This window comes from Aedes albopictus, chromosome 2 (genome assembly GCF_035046485.1).
Source record: "Aedes albopictus strain Foshan chromosome 2, AalbF5, whole genome shotgun sequence".
Lineage (NCBI taxonomy): Eukaryota > Metazoa > Arthropoda > Insecta > Diptera > Culicidae > Aedes > Aedes albopictus.
The window spans coordinates 281872239-281888507 of NC_085137.1; the positions used below are offsets into that span (position 1 = coordinate 281872239).

A 16269-nucleotide genomic window follows, 5' to 3' on the forward strand; every position below is an offset into this window, starting at 1 on the left:
TGGCGGGTACGCAATAGCTGCTTCATTCCCGATTGCGTTGCGGTCTTCGAAAATCCTCAAAATCCCATTTGCCTAGATGCAATCATCACCGCCCTTACCGCACGCGAATAAGTGGATACATGCAGATAAGTGGATGGTATGCAGATCATGAATAGCTTCAGTTGAACCTCATTTATTTTGCTTTGTTCCTTGATTTCATGGAAATACATCTAAAACTTTATAAAAAGGTTAATCTCTAGAAACAGATTTCAATTTAAAATTTCAAAAGTAAGTTATTTACCTACTCAGTTGCTGAATCATGTTTGACGTTCTTTTCAAAACAATACTTTTTCATGGCAGGCTTCGATGAGTTCCCTCCCGAGGGGCAATTCACTCTGCTAAATTACTGAATTGAAAATACACGATTCAATAAAATGCACAAAAATACTTCAATGCACGAAAAATACAAAAATGCATCAAAAATACACTAAATTCGATAAAAATACCTCAATTCGAAATAAAAGTGCATAAATGCGTCAATACCTAGAAAATGCAAAAATATTGCAAATTCTTCTTAAATGCACAAACTTGATAAAATACATAGTAAAATGCAAAAAAAATGCATGTAATTGTAATGTTTTTGATTAATTCCAAGAATATATTTATATTTTCAAACATCGAGGAGCACCAGCCACTTTGAAGCTGTTTATTATGGCATTCTTATCTGGAAGGAAATTAATTCCGTTGGAACCCATTCTATCGTTCTGCTGAGTCAGGAATCCGGCATCAAACTACATTCTGGATTCAGACTCTGGAGTTTATGAGTTTATTCGAGAGTTTATTATCATTGTGCACATACTCTTACTAGATCAAAAATACTATTTCTCTTTCGGAAGTTGACCCAATTTTGGAAGATGCAGATGCCAAAAATGAGATACTGGAAAAACGGCCGATTATTTTTGTTTTACCGGATACCATGAAGTAGCAGGAATTTGAGATCAGCAAAGGAACTTGAATTGAATGTATGTAATTTCTTGATTTGTGTTAGGTTTCACGGAATAGTGAATTTATTTTATTTAGTTTTAAACATACCCTGGAACATACTGACTTTTGCTCAAGGATGTTGAATTGAAACCAAAATTGAAACATAAAAGAGCCTATAGTGCATTTAATAAATATTTGATCAAATTATGGATACATTATAGCTAACTTGTAGCGTTGAAGAATTGCATTGATTGCTGCTGGTTCGCAGCCATGGCCATAGATCCGGGCTTCCAGTTTGGCGGGTTGATCCCCCATGTTCGTCAGAAACGGAATGCTTGCACTAGGAGGCTTGTTCCGTACTGCAGCACTCCGCAGGAAGGGGGAGTCTTAATCGCCTTGTCAACAAACCGAGCGCTATCCAGCTGGCCAAGTCCTGCACCTGCATGCTTGCACGGTAGATTGACTCATACCCCTGCTCATACCCGATGATCGAAATGGCATGGTCACTTCGCAGTCGATTCTTCTTAAACTCCTTTACACAGTCCAATCCAAATTGGAAATGATTTCGGTCGGATAGACAAAAAAGTATTCAATCTTTCCAGTTCCTTGACAGATTTCTCCACAAATTTTGAGGCAGGCTTCTGAATCTGGAGTTCCGGAGCGGCGATGGTTGATGGGGATTGGAGTTCTGGAGCGAGGATTCGCTGAGCTCTTATTGTCGTCGCAGTTGAAACCCGAAGTTTCCCCACACCCGACAATCGAATTTTCTCGAAATTCATACGTGAAACCTAACGTCGGACGTAGTGCGCTGGACAGCGGATCTGGCCCTCTATCCAGCGCACTGTGCCCGATGTACGTCCGACACACGGTTTAGGAGAAACATCGATTTTCGCGTGTCAAAAATTCCGATTTTCAACTGCACGAACAATATTTTGAACAAACTTTCTCGGTCAGAGAAGGATTTTTGTGAGATTTATAATGCCGGACTGAAGTCTCACACAGATTACCAATAATATTATTAATAATCTCTACAGACAGGCTAAATACAAAAAGAAAAACATCACACGAAAATGTTTGTGCGAGTACTGCGGGGGATTTTTTTTTTTCGTTTACAAACAATGAATCACAACAAAACATGCGGAATTGGAAAAATATGAAAAAATGCGTTTTTTCGAAAAATGCATTTTAAATCGGTTTGAAATCACAAAATGCACATCAATACAAAATAATTCAAAAAGTGCAAAATATTACACTATTACAAAAAATGGATAAAAATTCACAAAAAATACACAAATTCGCTTTTCAATACATCAGCTTGCGTCGAAAATACATAAGTGAATCGCCCCTCGTTCCCTCCAATGTCAATTCAACGGGAACTCACAATAAAATATTAAATATATTTATGCGTATTCATACGCGTATTAAATATTGCGCGCAAACCCCAAAATTTTATTCCCACCTTTGGGTTTCCGCGCCGAGGACCCAGCGCCAGATTCGGCGACAAAGAAAACTGACAACAGTCGCCGGACAGTTGGCAATCCTGATATTTGACGGCGGCCGCCCGGTAGTCATGGGAGTGGATTGTTGTCACGCAAATAGATCTTTTCGCTGAAAATACATGTGTATTGAGTTATTGTTGACAGATTTTCTGCAGTGTTAGTGTGAAATTCAGCGATTTTCTGTATCACGTAAGCCTTCGCTGGAGGAAAACGTCATGTTGTTCAGCGAAGCAAGGAAAATTTTCAGTGAAAAAAGCAATAATATTATTGAAGTGAGCAGCCCCGTGTCATTTACCCTACTTAATTATAATTTATCAAGAGTTTATCTTCAGCCCGGTGAGGCCATAACACTTTTAAAATAAACATCTCTAAATGTATAAAAAATGCGTTCCTTCTGAAATGGTCATTTGCGTCAAACATTGCAATTGAAGTCTTCAAAGCACTCTGGGGTCTAACCCATACGCGCCAACTTGTGACGTAGTTGGGGGGGGGGGGGGGGCGGGGACTCTCAAAATCAACCAAATTCGTAAAATTTCGACGCAGTTCATCTAGTTTAGGCATATTTACGTGAAAACTAGTGCATTGAGCTAAAAAAAGTTGAATTTTGTCCAATTTTGGAGAGCTTCGCCCCCCCAACTACGTCACAAGTTGGCGCCTATGGTCTAACCCGTTATATCAGGCCAAACATGTCTAAAGGTCCTATCTGCAATCGTTAATATCTCAGCTGTTTATTTGTATTATGATTGTCTCCTTGCATTGAACGATGGTCAAAACAATCGTCTTTTGATTTGTGCTGCAAAAATAATTGAAAAGAGTAGCATTACATTACAATAATTGAAAGAGAAAGTGAACAAAAGAGAGTGTCTCAAATGCAGATAGGACCTATTGAAATGTTTGGCCTTATATGTTAAAGTAAACACAAACAAATCGGCCTTCAATTGATTGAAGAGTAATGAATTACTACCATACCTTCAGAACACGTGCTTCCTCCTCAATTCTTTCAGCTTCTTTGAGGCGCATTTTTTCTTTCTGCAAAAGCTGATTGCGAATTTCTTCTGAATGCTGGGTTGTTAGTATTTTATTAAGGTCACGTTTTTTTTCTTCTTCTTGGAGTGCTTTTTCATTTTCACTTAGCATCATTTTTTCCAATCTTAATTCTTCTGAACGTAATTCACGTTCTATTTCTTGCTTTTCCGCTATTTGCGCATCTCGAATGATATGGCATTTGGCAGCCAGAATAATTCGATTTGCTCTTTTGACTTCCTCTTCTTGCTCTTGTTTAGCGTTGAATGCTCTGTCTATTATCTTTCTGGCAGCCGTGCCAGTATCTTCGTCCTTATTTTCATCCAAAATATTTCCTACGGTGCCTCTTGCTTGACGCTCTCGATCAATTTCCTGTAAATGCTTCTTGCGTTTCTCGGACTCCTCAAGCATGTTTTTCTTTTCTATCTCATTAAGCTTAAACTCGTTGAGCTTATCATCCATTGTTTTCAACTGAAATTGAAGAAAAAAATACAGTAACCATTCATTGCTACGGTACTTAAAATTGAAAAATTATTTCAAAATTTTATGTTGGCTATGGAGACGGCGGGTTCGTTTCCCGTTCTGGTCGGGAAAATTTTCTTGACTCCCTGGGCATAGAGTATCATTGTACTCGCCTCACAATATACAAATTCATGCAATGGCAAGCAAAGAAAGCCCTTCAATTAATAACTGTGGAAGTGCTGAAAGAAGTGGATCAAGTACAATCAATCACTTATAGTAGTCGCTCGGTTTTAAGCTTTACTTTCACGTTTTTTCGTGACCAATACAGAGTCATGGGAGATTTATGGGAAAAAATAAAGATTTTTTTTTTTAAACTCCAAATTTACAGCGTTGTGAACATTAAAGTCGTTTTTCTCGAAATCAGTAAAAAGACACATCCCAACTAACATTTTTTCTGGGTAAGAGCTTAAAAGAGCTTTCTTCCGAATGCCTTTGCTCCATAAGCTCTTATGCAGCTACTTTTGTTAGTAGGGATGGCCCTCTCTGACTTAAGGTGAAATGGGAGTGCGTCCAGGTGCATTTTTGACTCGCATTTTCGAGAGCACCGATCTCGTCATCTATAAAATGCCCGAAAACAGAAAAGCTATTCAAAGCTAATCGCGAGTAAGCAAGGCTACTCATTGCTTCTTGAGCTCTGTTTGTTGTTTGGATGACGAGATCCGTGCTTTCGGTATTTGCAAGGCAGCCATTGTGACGGCCATCTTTGGATTCGCTCATATATGTCCTTAACGCCGACCAAATATAAAGGTATAAAGCCTGTATCCGCAATAATTGGGACACAGAAATACAGCTGTAACTCTGCAATAGATACATCAATATTGTTCAAATTTGGCCTAATAACAACTTAAGATGTGTTCATTTCACCTACAAAATTTCATGTGAATCGGTGCAGTACTTTTTGTTGTAGCCATGAAAGAGTAGAATGTGCGCCATTGAATTTTGTACAGCCCCTAGTTTTGCTTGTCAGTGCTGTTACTTTTGAATTTGGCAAAGGAAATGGCTGAAATTTTGAACACAAACCTCTTAATCTACATTTGTTGCATAGGCAAAATTTCAAAAAAAAAATCGATGCACTATCAACAATTTTATAGTCGAAACATGTATTGGGACTGAACGTGATTTTAGCCCCTCAGACAGCAAATAGTCAGCAAACTTTATTGTTTCGATTGTACTATATAAAGTATTATACCAATAGTCATACAATTTTGCCGACATAATATCCACATAATCAACTATCTTCTGTGAAAATTTCATGAAAATTGGCAGAGAAATTCATAAGTTATGAACAGTGTTGCTACAGGTACAGATTTATCTGGAAAAGTATTGATTTTTTCAAACTTTCTGGTACAGATTCTGTACGGTACGGATTACAGATTTTTAGGAAAAGATACACAGATTTTGGCTACAGATTTTCCGAATTTCTAGTACAGATGAAAAAGATTTTTGAGCCTTCGATACAGATAAAAATGTGGCAACACTGGTTATGAATAGGCAAACATCGCACATGAAAAACACGAAAAATTTTCACTAACACTCACCCATATCTACAACAGTAGCTTTCAAACCAATTGATCAAAGTTGATGAAATTTTGCAAAAAAAATGTACACTCAGGAAAATTGCCTCATACATTTGGCTTTCCATACAAAAAATCTTACAAGGGGGGGAGGGGGTGTCGAAAAATCGCAAAAATTCCCTTACGTAATTAATGGACAACCCCTTAGTGGGTAGACTACCCATACTATAGACTATCACATGATCATAAATGGCATGATTCTGGGACATTTCGAATTGATTTTTCGATAACTGAACATTTGATGCAATGGTCAAAAACGCTATTTTGAACTAGTATATTTGTCTTCAACGAATACTAACTATTTTACAAATTAAATGTGGGCCGAATATTGAGGACATTTTTTTTACTATGTACCCAAATCTTAGCTCATTAGTAAAGTGACGTAAAAAACATCGATAAAGTGACTTCAACAACATTGTTTGCGTATAAACCAGAAAGAACGAACAGGAAGAAAGATTTTGTGTGCTGTGACTGTAAAAATATAACACAATAATTTTGTTGCTTTGATTTCTGTAATTCTGTAATCTCAACGCATCTTCTGGCTCCGTTGCCTATCTGCGTTTTTCCTCCGCTGAGCGGTACGTCTACCTGACGGAGTACGACGATGTTACAAATTCTGGACTTAATGAAAAGTGAGTTTCTAATACCGTTGGTCTAGCCTTCCAAAATCTACAGCTTCAGCCGAAATGTCCGATCTAAAGACACTATATGCAAAGACACGAAAGTTGCAATTGGAATTCCAAATTTGCTGTCAATGTCATTCCAATCGAGGAGACCTGTCCAACTCGCTTTAAAACAGGGGGATGGTGAAGGGCCAGAATCATCAACCCAGCATTCGATTCAACATGGCGTCCAATGTTGTTGTTTTGATTGTTAATTCATGGACAAAATGCTTCGCTGCTATCTGCAAAATGTAGTGTACACCATTTGTTTTTCACTCGATTCCGCGTTTTATTTCTATGTACATGTGATATATTTCAATGGAAATTGCACATAAGCCTTTGTTTGGATTGGGGCTGTTAGATAGAAATGTCTTATGTCCTTTTACAGCTGTAACATAGATCTCCAGGTTATCCAAAACGTCCAGAAGTTTTGAACTTTGTCTACTAAATACAAATAGTTGTGTATACTTTTTAAATCACTTGAACTTGACGAATTACATTCAAATATACATTTTGAAACATGAAACATGGTAGTCATGACCCGGTGATGTTCTAGGCAACTTAACATAGCTCTGGAGTTCTGATTGTAAGGCCTTTACCTGTAATAGTATATCAAACTAATGTATGAATGTCAGAACTGATTTCATTAGATCCATACCTGTAAATCAGAGTATAAAAGACTAACTGCTCATCAATGGCGATACCTTAGGCCATCCAAATCATTCTGAAGGTAAGGTCTCGTAACAAAGCATCCTGCACGTTCAAAACTTGGTGTAGTGTGTTTTAGTAGACATAGATGATAAGTTCGGCCATATATCATATAACATAAAACTTTTATAGATCATCCAAACCATTCTTATATTTGTAATGACCTATCAAGTGCACTAATATCAGCATTTATCTCATTTGATTCAAACATATAATACAAGATGTGGGAGACAAATTTCCAGTACATCAGCGATATCTGAATCATCATTTTTTTTTTTTTTGAATATTATATGCAGTGCTGAAAAATTCATTTCGTCACATCTAAATTCAATCACCTATAGCTCATTTTAGAAGCTGAACCTGAGAATATGGTATATGAAAAACTTGTGCGGTTAGACCAGTTCTGCAAGAAAGTCACGGAAAAATCGCAACTTTTTGAATATTTACGGTAAATGTCACAGACTACCTTCGAAAAATCCCAATGATATTCACGGTGAATGTGCAATGGTCTATCAATAGAAGTGCACACATGTCAGAATTTGCTCATTTGATTTATACATGTAATGCTGTAACAAGAGACAAATTTCTAGTGCGTCAGGGATATCTGGGGTCACTTGTAATAGAATATGGTTAAGGCCTTTGATGTTTGGGTTCCAATATCTACATACTGCAGCATGCTTTAAATGTGAAAAATATTCGTGGAATGTTGTATATACTGCTGATGGAGCCTCAGTGTATAACTATAATGCTTTTGGTACATTCATGAGATATTCCAGGCTTTCCAAACTATTCTCGTATTAGGACCTGCAAGGTCTACAGGCTTTACTCTTGTTTCACTTCAATCTATCGGCATAATTCTTTCACGATTGTGTCTGTTGCACCTCATAATATTACGAGTATGTCTATGTCTTGCTTGTAGTCAATGTTGGCTAAACGGGCTCGTTTAGAAGTTAACCATCAATGTTAACTTCTTTTCCAGATCAGCCTAGATAGCAGTGTAGTGTCGGTAGCGGTTGTCTCAATGGACTACCCGCTTGGCGCACACCCACAGTTGATCAGCAGGAGTAAATCAATTTTATTTTGTATGGTGAAAAGCATCTAAACTTGAATTACTTGAAATAGAAAGCTTTTACTGAAAAAATATTTGGTAGGCTTAAGTAGTCACCATTGTGCACAACCACTACCAAATATTTTTTTTCGAATAATGTATTCCACTTCGATAAATTTGCCTTTAGATGCTATTCGCCATACAATATTTTTGCGATTTACTTTTAGCGATTTTTCGCGCATAGAAGCTAGCGCCACATTGATCGATGCGGAGAGTAGGAAAACAGCCGATGTAGTCAATGAATGAATTAACTACATCGGCTGTTTTCCTACTCTCCGCATCGACCAATGTGGCGCTAGCTTCTATGCGCGGAAAATCGCTAAAAGTAAATCGCAAAAATATTGTATGACAAAAAACCATCTAAAGGAAAACTCTTCAAAGTGCAACACATTATTCGAAAAAATATTTGGTAGTGGTTGTGCACAATGGTGACTACTATTAAGCCTACCAAATATTTTTCCAGTTAAAGCTTTCTATTTCAAGTACCTAATCCAAGTTTAGATGCTTTTCATCACAAAATAAAATGGATTTACTCCTGCTGATCAACTGTGGGTGTGCGCCAAGCGGGTAGTCCATTGCGCTGTGCGTGAAAATTATTTTTTTAACATGGGAAAAGATAGGACCTGCATTTTCAAATGCTTCTAATTCTTTATAGAATTTTTTTAAGCAAAACGTTCTTAATGTTATCGAATGAAATTTTGATACGCTTTATTATAGACATAACATTGTGATTTAAAAACTTTTTTGTCTAAAACCAGTTATAGTGTAGCTAATAGATCACTAAAATAACTAAAACGGCCGCTATGAAATGAACAGATAGCGCCACCCTAGTCTTGTGTGTTTGACGTAACTTGATTGCTGTTACTGTGTTACAGTCCATATACGGTGGCTCTTTTGTTTTGATACGGTGAATAGCGGAAAAGTTGGCTTCAATGATCCATTGAAAGTATATTGCAAAATATTAACACTTTTTTCAATCTGAAGTCCCTAAAATATTTTAGAAGCATTTGAAAATGCAGCTCCTATCCGTTCCCATGTTAAAAAAAATGTTTTCACGCACAGCGCAATGAATTAACTACATCGGCTGTTTTACTATTCTCCGCATCGACCAATGTGGCTCTAGCTTCTATGCGCGAAAAATCGCTAAAAGTAAATCGCAAAAATATTGTATGGCGAATACCATCTAAAGGCAAATTCTTCAAAGTGGAACACATTATTCGAAAAAATATTTGGTAGTTGTTGTGCATAATGGTGACCACTATTAAGCCTACCAAATTTTTTTTTCGGGAAAAGCTTTGTATTTCAAGTAATTCAAGTTTAGATGCATTTCGCCATACAAAATTAAATTGATTTACTCCTGCTGATCAACTGTGCACTGAAATAAATTTTGTTGTCGTTTCCACCGAATCCATGGTGGAATTAAGAACTGTACCAACAATTTTCAACCGAATGCAAAATTCTGTTAATTGTACTGAAATATTGTCAATATTACCATACGTGTATTACTGTTGACTAAAAACATTCATGGTTCTACTATTTGGGCATTGTAATTTCGACCATGTAGACTTGAATGTAGCGCGTCTTAGATAAACATGGTCAAAATTACAATGTCAAAATAGTAACATCAAGAATGTTTTTAGTCAATGGTACTTCACGCATGGTAATATTGACAATGTTTCAGTACAATGAATTAACTACATCGGCTGTTTTGCTACTCTCCGCATCGACCAATGTGGTGCTAGCTTCTATGCGCGAAAAATCGCTAAAAGTAAATCGCAAAAATATTGTATGGCGAATAGCATCTAAATCTAAATTTATCGAAGTGGAATACTTTATTCGAAAAAATATTTGGTAGTGGTTGTGCACAATGGTGACTACTATTAAGCCTACCAAATATTTTTTCAGTAAAAGCTTTCTATTTCAAGTAATTCAAGTTTAGATGCTTTTCACCATACAAAATCAAATTGATTTACTCCTGCTGATCAACTGTGGGTGTGCGCCAAGCGGGTAGTCCATTAACAGAATTTTGCATTCGGTTGAAAATTGTTGGTACAGTTCTTAATTTTACCATGGATTCGGTGGAAACAACAACAAAATTTATTTCAGTGTGGCTGCGCGCAAAGCGGGTAGTCCATTCTCTCAGAGAGCCTTCGTCAAGGCTAATAATAAATATCTCAGCCGTCTGTCAACCGATTTAATAGAGTTAATAAACTATAGAGGACGAATGTCGCTGCTGTTCCCTTTGTTCTCATTCGCAAACATGTCGGGTATCTATCTGTCAAACTGCATACTTTTTCGCTTTGACACTTATAGCCCGGCCTATCTCCGCCAGCAAGAGATGTTTCGGCAGTGACGCCAGCGACATTCTTCCTCTATTGTTTATTACCTCTATTACCGATTTGGGTTCTCTTAGCACCAAATGAAAGTTACAGTGACCTCACAGAGAAACAGACGTAGCACTTAGAACAAACTTCATCAAAAATCATCGTCACGAAAACATAATCGCGCAATGCTAAATGTACTGTGCTTGGACGGGCCGCCACTAGATGGCGGTAGTGAGCAAACGTCAAACAGGAGCAAAAACGATGCCAGCGCCGCGAGTGGTCAATCGACCAACTACTGAATATTTGAATTACACGTTAAAAAGGTGATCGATGGGAAGCGGTGAGAGTGTGACGTCTGTTTCTCTGTGGTATCCTTGTAAAAGGCCCTGAAATTTTATTTTGATTGAACATTTGGTTACTGAGATATCTTTCGAAGTGTGTGTGTGTGTGTGTGTGTGTGTTTTTTTTTTTTTTTTTTTTTTTTTTTTTTTTTTTTTTTTTTTTTTTTTTTTTTTTTTTCCTCCCAACCTCCCAAGCAGAGAAAACCGATTGGAAAAACTCTGCTACACCTTGACGCCTCGATCCCCCTGGTACCACTGATATGCGACTGCTTCAGGGGGGGCAATGCGCTCATGCGCTCTTCTGCTATTGTGCTCATGCACTTTTTGTCGCTTCTAAATTTGTTATTCTAGTCATTCTCGTTTTCGTACCTAACCTATCGCCATTCAGCGACATAGTTAGTACAAACATACACCAAATTTGTTATTCTAAAATTAAATTTGTTATTCTAGTCGTTCTCGTGTTCGTACCTAACCTATCGCCATTCAGCGACACAGTTAGCACAAACACACACCAAATTTGTTATTCTAATACCACCAGCAAGTACTTCGGATCATACTGAGTTTCTCCGAGGAACGGTGCCGTTTTAGCACTCCAGTTTTTCGCGCACGACTCGGATAGTCCCCGACGGTGGATCTACCCTACGCCGACAAAGACTTCCCCGGCAGTGGAACATCTTCCGAAACCGTTTCTTCCCGGACAGGTGCCGAGGTCTCTCCTGCGATTCCGGTTGGAGACTGGCTTCCGGTTCACAGGCGCCCCGACGACTGTGTGTGTGTGTGTGTGTGTGTGTGTGTGTGTGTGTGTGTGTGTGTGTGTGTGTGTGTGTGTGTGTGTGTGTGTGTGTGTGTGTGTGTGTGTGTGTGTGTGTGTGTGTGTGTGTGTGTGTGTGTGTGTGTGTGTGTGTGTGTGTGTGTGTGTGTGTGTGTGTGTGTGTGTGTGTGTGTGTGTGTGTGTGTGTGTGTGTGTGTGTGTGTGTGTGTGTGTGTGTGTGTGTGTGTGTGTGTGTGTGTGTGTGTGTGTGTGTGTGTGTGTGTGTGTGTGTGTGTGTGTGTGTGTGTATGTGCGTTACAAAAAAGTCACGCGCGTTTCTCAGCCGTTTGTCAACCGATTTGAGTTCTCTTGGAAGCAAATGAAAGCTACAGCATCCTAGTAGATCCCTTAGAAATTTTATTTCGATTGGACATTTGGTTACAGAGATATCTTTCGAAGAGTACTTAGGATTTATACAATGGACTACCCGCTTTGCGCGCAGCCACAGTTGATCAGCAGGAGTAAATCAATTTAATTTTGTATGGCGAAATGCATCTAAACTTGAATTACTTGAAATACAAAGCTTTTCCCGAAAAAAAAAATGGTAGGCTTAATAGTGGTCACCATTATGCACAACAACTACCAAATATTTTTTCGAATAATGTGTTCCACTTTGAAGAATTTGCCATCTAAAGTATTCGCCAGACAATATTTTTGCGATTTACTTTTAGCGATTTTTCGCGCATAGAAGCTAGCGCCACATTGGTCGATGCGGAGAGTAGGACAACAGCCGATGTAGATGATTCATTAAACTTTTTGAGATTTTTGACCAAGTGTACACACTAAGATTCAGATGTTCCAGCTCAGTAATTTTTTCACTGAGTTCAGTATTTTTTCCATCTTTTTACTGAGTTTTCAACAGCAGATTTATTTCGGTACACTCGGTAATCGTATTTACCGTTCACCAGTAACGATATTTACCGTGCTTCAGTAACTTTTGACAGTTTGTGAGCTGAGCTCGGTAACTCATTTACAGAATATCCGCAAAATAAATAACCGAGCGTACCGAGTTAAATCTGCTGTTGAGAACTCAGTAAAAAGATGGGGAAAATACCGAGCTGATCTTAGTGTGTATCATAATGAATATCTCAGCCGTCTGTCAACCGATTTCGGTTCTTTCGGCACCCAATGAAAGCTACACTGAAATAAATTTTGTTGTCGTTTCCACCGAATCCATGGTAGAATTAAGAACTGTACCAACAATTTTCAACCGAATGCAAAATTCTGTTAATTGTACTGCAACATTGTCAATATTACCATGCGTGTATTACTGTTGACTAAAAACATTCTTGGTTCTACTATTTGGGCATTGTAATTTCGACCATGTAGACTTAAATGTTGCGCGTCTTAGATAAACATGGTCAAAAATACAATGTCAAAATAGTAACATCAAGAATATTTTTAGTCAATGGTACTACACACATGGTAATATTGACAATGTTTCAGTACAATTAACAGAATTTTGCATTCGGTTGAAAATTGTTGGTACAGTTCTTAATTTTACCATAGATTCGGTGGAAACAACAACAAAATTTATTTCAGTGTACAACATTCTAGTAGAACGGTAGAACCCTATACAATTTCATTAGGATTGGACATTTGGTTACCGAGATATCTTTCAAAGAGTACTTGGGAGTAATACAGATCAACTTCTTGAGAGATTTTTGACCAAGGGTACCATAATAAATAACTCAACCGTCTGTCAACCGGTTTGGGTTCTCTTAGCACCAAATGAAAGCTACAATATCCTTGTAAAAGGCCCTGAAATTTTATTTCGTTTCAACATTTGATTACTGAGATATCTAGCGAAGACTATTTCAATAAATTCTTTTTTTATTATTATATTCACTTGTTATCTTGCATGAGTTTTTGACCAGTATATGGGAAATTGTTCAATAAATAATGCTTACCTCATATAAAGTGTATACTAGCAGGTTATTGTTTTCAACAAAATTATAAATAACAAATTACAAATAAACAGGAATTCCATGAAAACTAACCATATGTTAAATGAAAGCTTTGAATTTATATATTGTGGAAAAAAGGCAAGACCGGACAGCCAAAATAACTAGCTAATGCCAAAACGTATTGACTTAGTAGATATATCATTTTTGTCCTTTCTACACCATAACCATGAATACCAACGGGGATGAACCAGCCTCGGGCTGAAAATCCCCATAATAAAGAGCCAATAATAATAATAATGAATACCAAGTACAGCTTCCGCTCGATAACTGGGCTTTGTCGACAGTCCAGTATGCGAGCGCCGCTCGATAACTGGACTGAGCTTCCGGAGCCGGAGGCTATTGTTATATTTTGTTTACCAATAGGGGCTGTCCATAAACCACGTGGTCATTTTTTTGGGACTTTTGAACCCCCCCCCCTCCGCGTGGTCATTAGTCCATACAATTTTTTTTATTTGTCCATACAAAATGGTCATTGGCCGAACCCCCCCCCCCCCCCCCCACATGACCACGTGGTTTATGGACAGCCCCTATTTACCGATGTGTAAAATGTGAGGTTATATTTCGCTTATTTTTGACAGATAACTGCTTTTTAACTCGACTTTGCTCCAGTTATCGAGCGCCCAGTTAAAAAGCAGTCCAGTTAAAGAGCAGTACGTTATCGAGCGGATGCTGTACTTCGGAGCTAATTTAATCGACTGATTAAGAGATATTAGACAAAGTGTATCTCGCTGATTTTCTTATCCATTTGTTATTCGATTCAAGATCTTTTGGCAGTTAACAAAAGATACAATATTCCACAATATGTAAACTATTTTTTTAACATTCCATACAAGATTCTAGGAGGTGTCTGGCATTTCTGGTAGTTAAGTCCATGGTCCATGATGCTATTTTGGAAACCAATCCACTAGATGCCAAATCCACAATATTTTCTAGAACTTTTGCTCAATTACATAAAATAAATATGTTAAACACAGAAAATACAACAATAATTTTAATAAGTGTAAGAAGGGTTCTGTTCACCATAGGTGGATTGAATCGGGTTTTTTATTATTATATTCGTTTGTTATCTTGCATGAGCTTTTGACCAGTCTATGGGAAATTATTGTTCAATCAATAATGCTGACCTCATATACAGTGTAGGGTGGGGCGGGGCAAGATGAATCGCGGGGCAAGATGGGTCAGTGCCATTTTTGGGCGCATTACTCATGTTTTGTTTATTATGTTTCCAGTTCAAAACCGAATTAGCGACATTTTTTCTTTGACTTCCGCTGCGTTTGCCTTGCGTTAAACACAATGTCGGAAGTGGGGCGCTGTATTGTACACCTGGTGCTCTATACAGCGCCCCACTTCCGACATTGTGTTTAACGCAAGGCAAACGCAGCGGAAGTCAAAGAAAAAATGTCGCTAATTCGGTTTTGAACTGGAAACATAATATATTAATAATTTTGTTAGATGACCAGCATGAACATTCAAACGTTTGGGACATTGATTGAAAAATTATTCACTCTCATTGGAAATAAAAAATAAAATGGTTTTTAGCCATTTTTCTTATGCGATACATTCCATATAATCTCCAAATAAACGACCGCGGGGCAAGATGGGTCACCTTCAATTTTGAACGTATTTTTGGAGCATTCAAAAGTTATTTATTTTTTATTACAAGACTATCTCATAAATGACTTCAATCAAGCGGAATGAACACTCAAAATTAGAACATAAAATTATGATAATTTTTTAGTGAAAACATCGATCTTCAAGTCGGCTTAGGACCACTGAAATCGTAAAGTTTTTTATATTCCAAATAAATCTATAAAATGTTTACTAGTACCTCTTGTTTATTCTGTATGGATATGAAGCGTATATGAATGCGGAACAAATCTTATATTTTGACGTTTTTCGTTGAGAAAATGTGAATTACTTAAAAGGTGACCCATCGTGCCCCGCACTTTTTTCACGGTGCAAAATCGATCACTTTTTAAAACTGCTCGTTTAACATCATATTTTGTATTTAATGAACTTTTTATCGACTTTTAGCATAGTTAACTAGTGTATTAAAGAGTAGCGGACGAATACAAACCAATACGATTTGTATTTACAAAGTTATGGTGATCCATCCTTATGCGACCCATCTTGCCCCGCCCCACCCTATACTAGCAGGTTATTGTTTTCAATAAAATTATATACAACAAATTACAAATAAGCAGGAATTCTATGAAAACTAACAATATGTTAAATGAAAGCTTTGAATTTATATATTGTAGGAAAATGCAAGAACTGGACAGCCAAAATAACTAGCTAATTCCAAAACAGATTAGCATAGTAGATATGGTGGGGCGGGGCAAGATGGGTCACCTAATGATGGATCACCATAACTTTGTAAATACAAATCGTATTGGTTTGTATTCGTCCGCTACTCTTTAATACACTTTAATAGTCAGCTATGCTAAAAGTCGATAACAAGTTCATTTAATACAAAATATGATGTAAAACAAGCAGTTTTGAAAAGTGATCGATTTTGCGCCGTGAAAAAAGTGCGGGGCAAAATGGGTCACCTTTAAAGTAATTCACATTTTCTCAACGAAAAACGTCAAAATATAAGATTTGTTCCGCCTTCATATATGCTCCATATCCATACTAAGTAAACAAGAGCTACTAGTAAACATTTTATAAATTTATTTGGAATATATAAACATTACGATTTGAGTGGTCCTAAGGCGACTTGAAAATCGACGTTTTCACTAAAAAATTATCATAATTTTATGTTATA

The 16269-nt window shown here is 37.4% G+C and overlaps 1 protein-coding gene across 1 annotated transcript in view; it reads right to left on the bottom strand.

Annotated features, from left to right (window-relative positions):
* LOC109415140 (cilia- and flagella-associated protein 45) overlaps positions 1 to 16269 on the bottom strand; it is a 28936-nt gene that overhangs the window by 10970 nt on the left and 1697 nt on the right. Inside the window, exon 3 of the mRNA XM_029873134.2 lies at positions 3432 to 3956. Coding sequence (XP_029728994.2) covers positions 3432 to 3956 — 525 coding nt within the window. The remainder of the gene's footprint in view (positions 1 to 3431; positions 3957 to 16269) is intronic.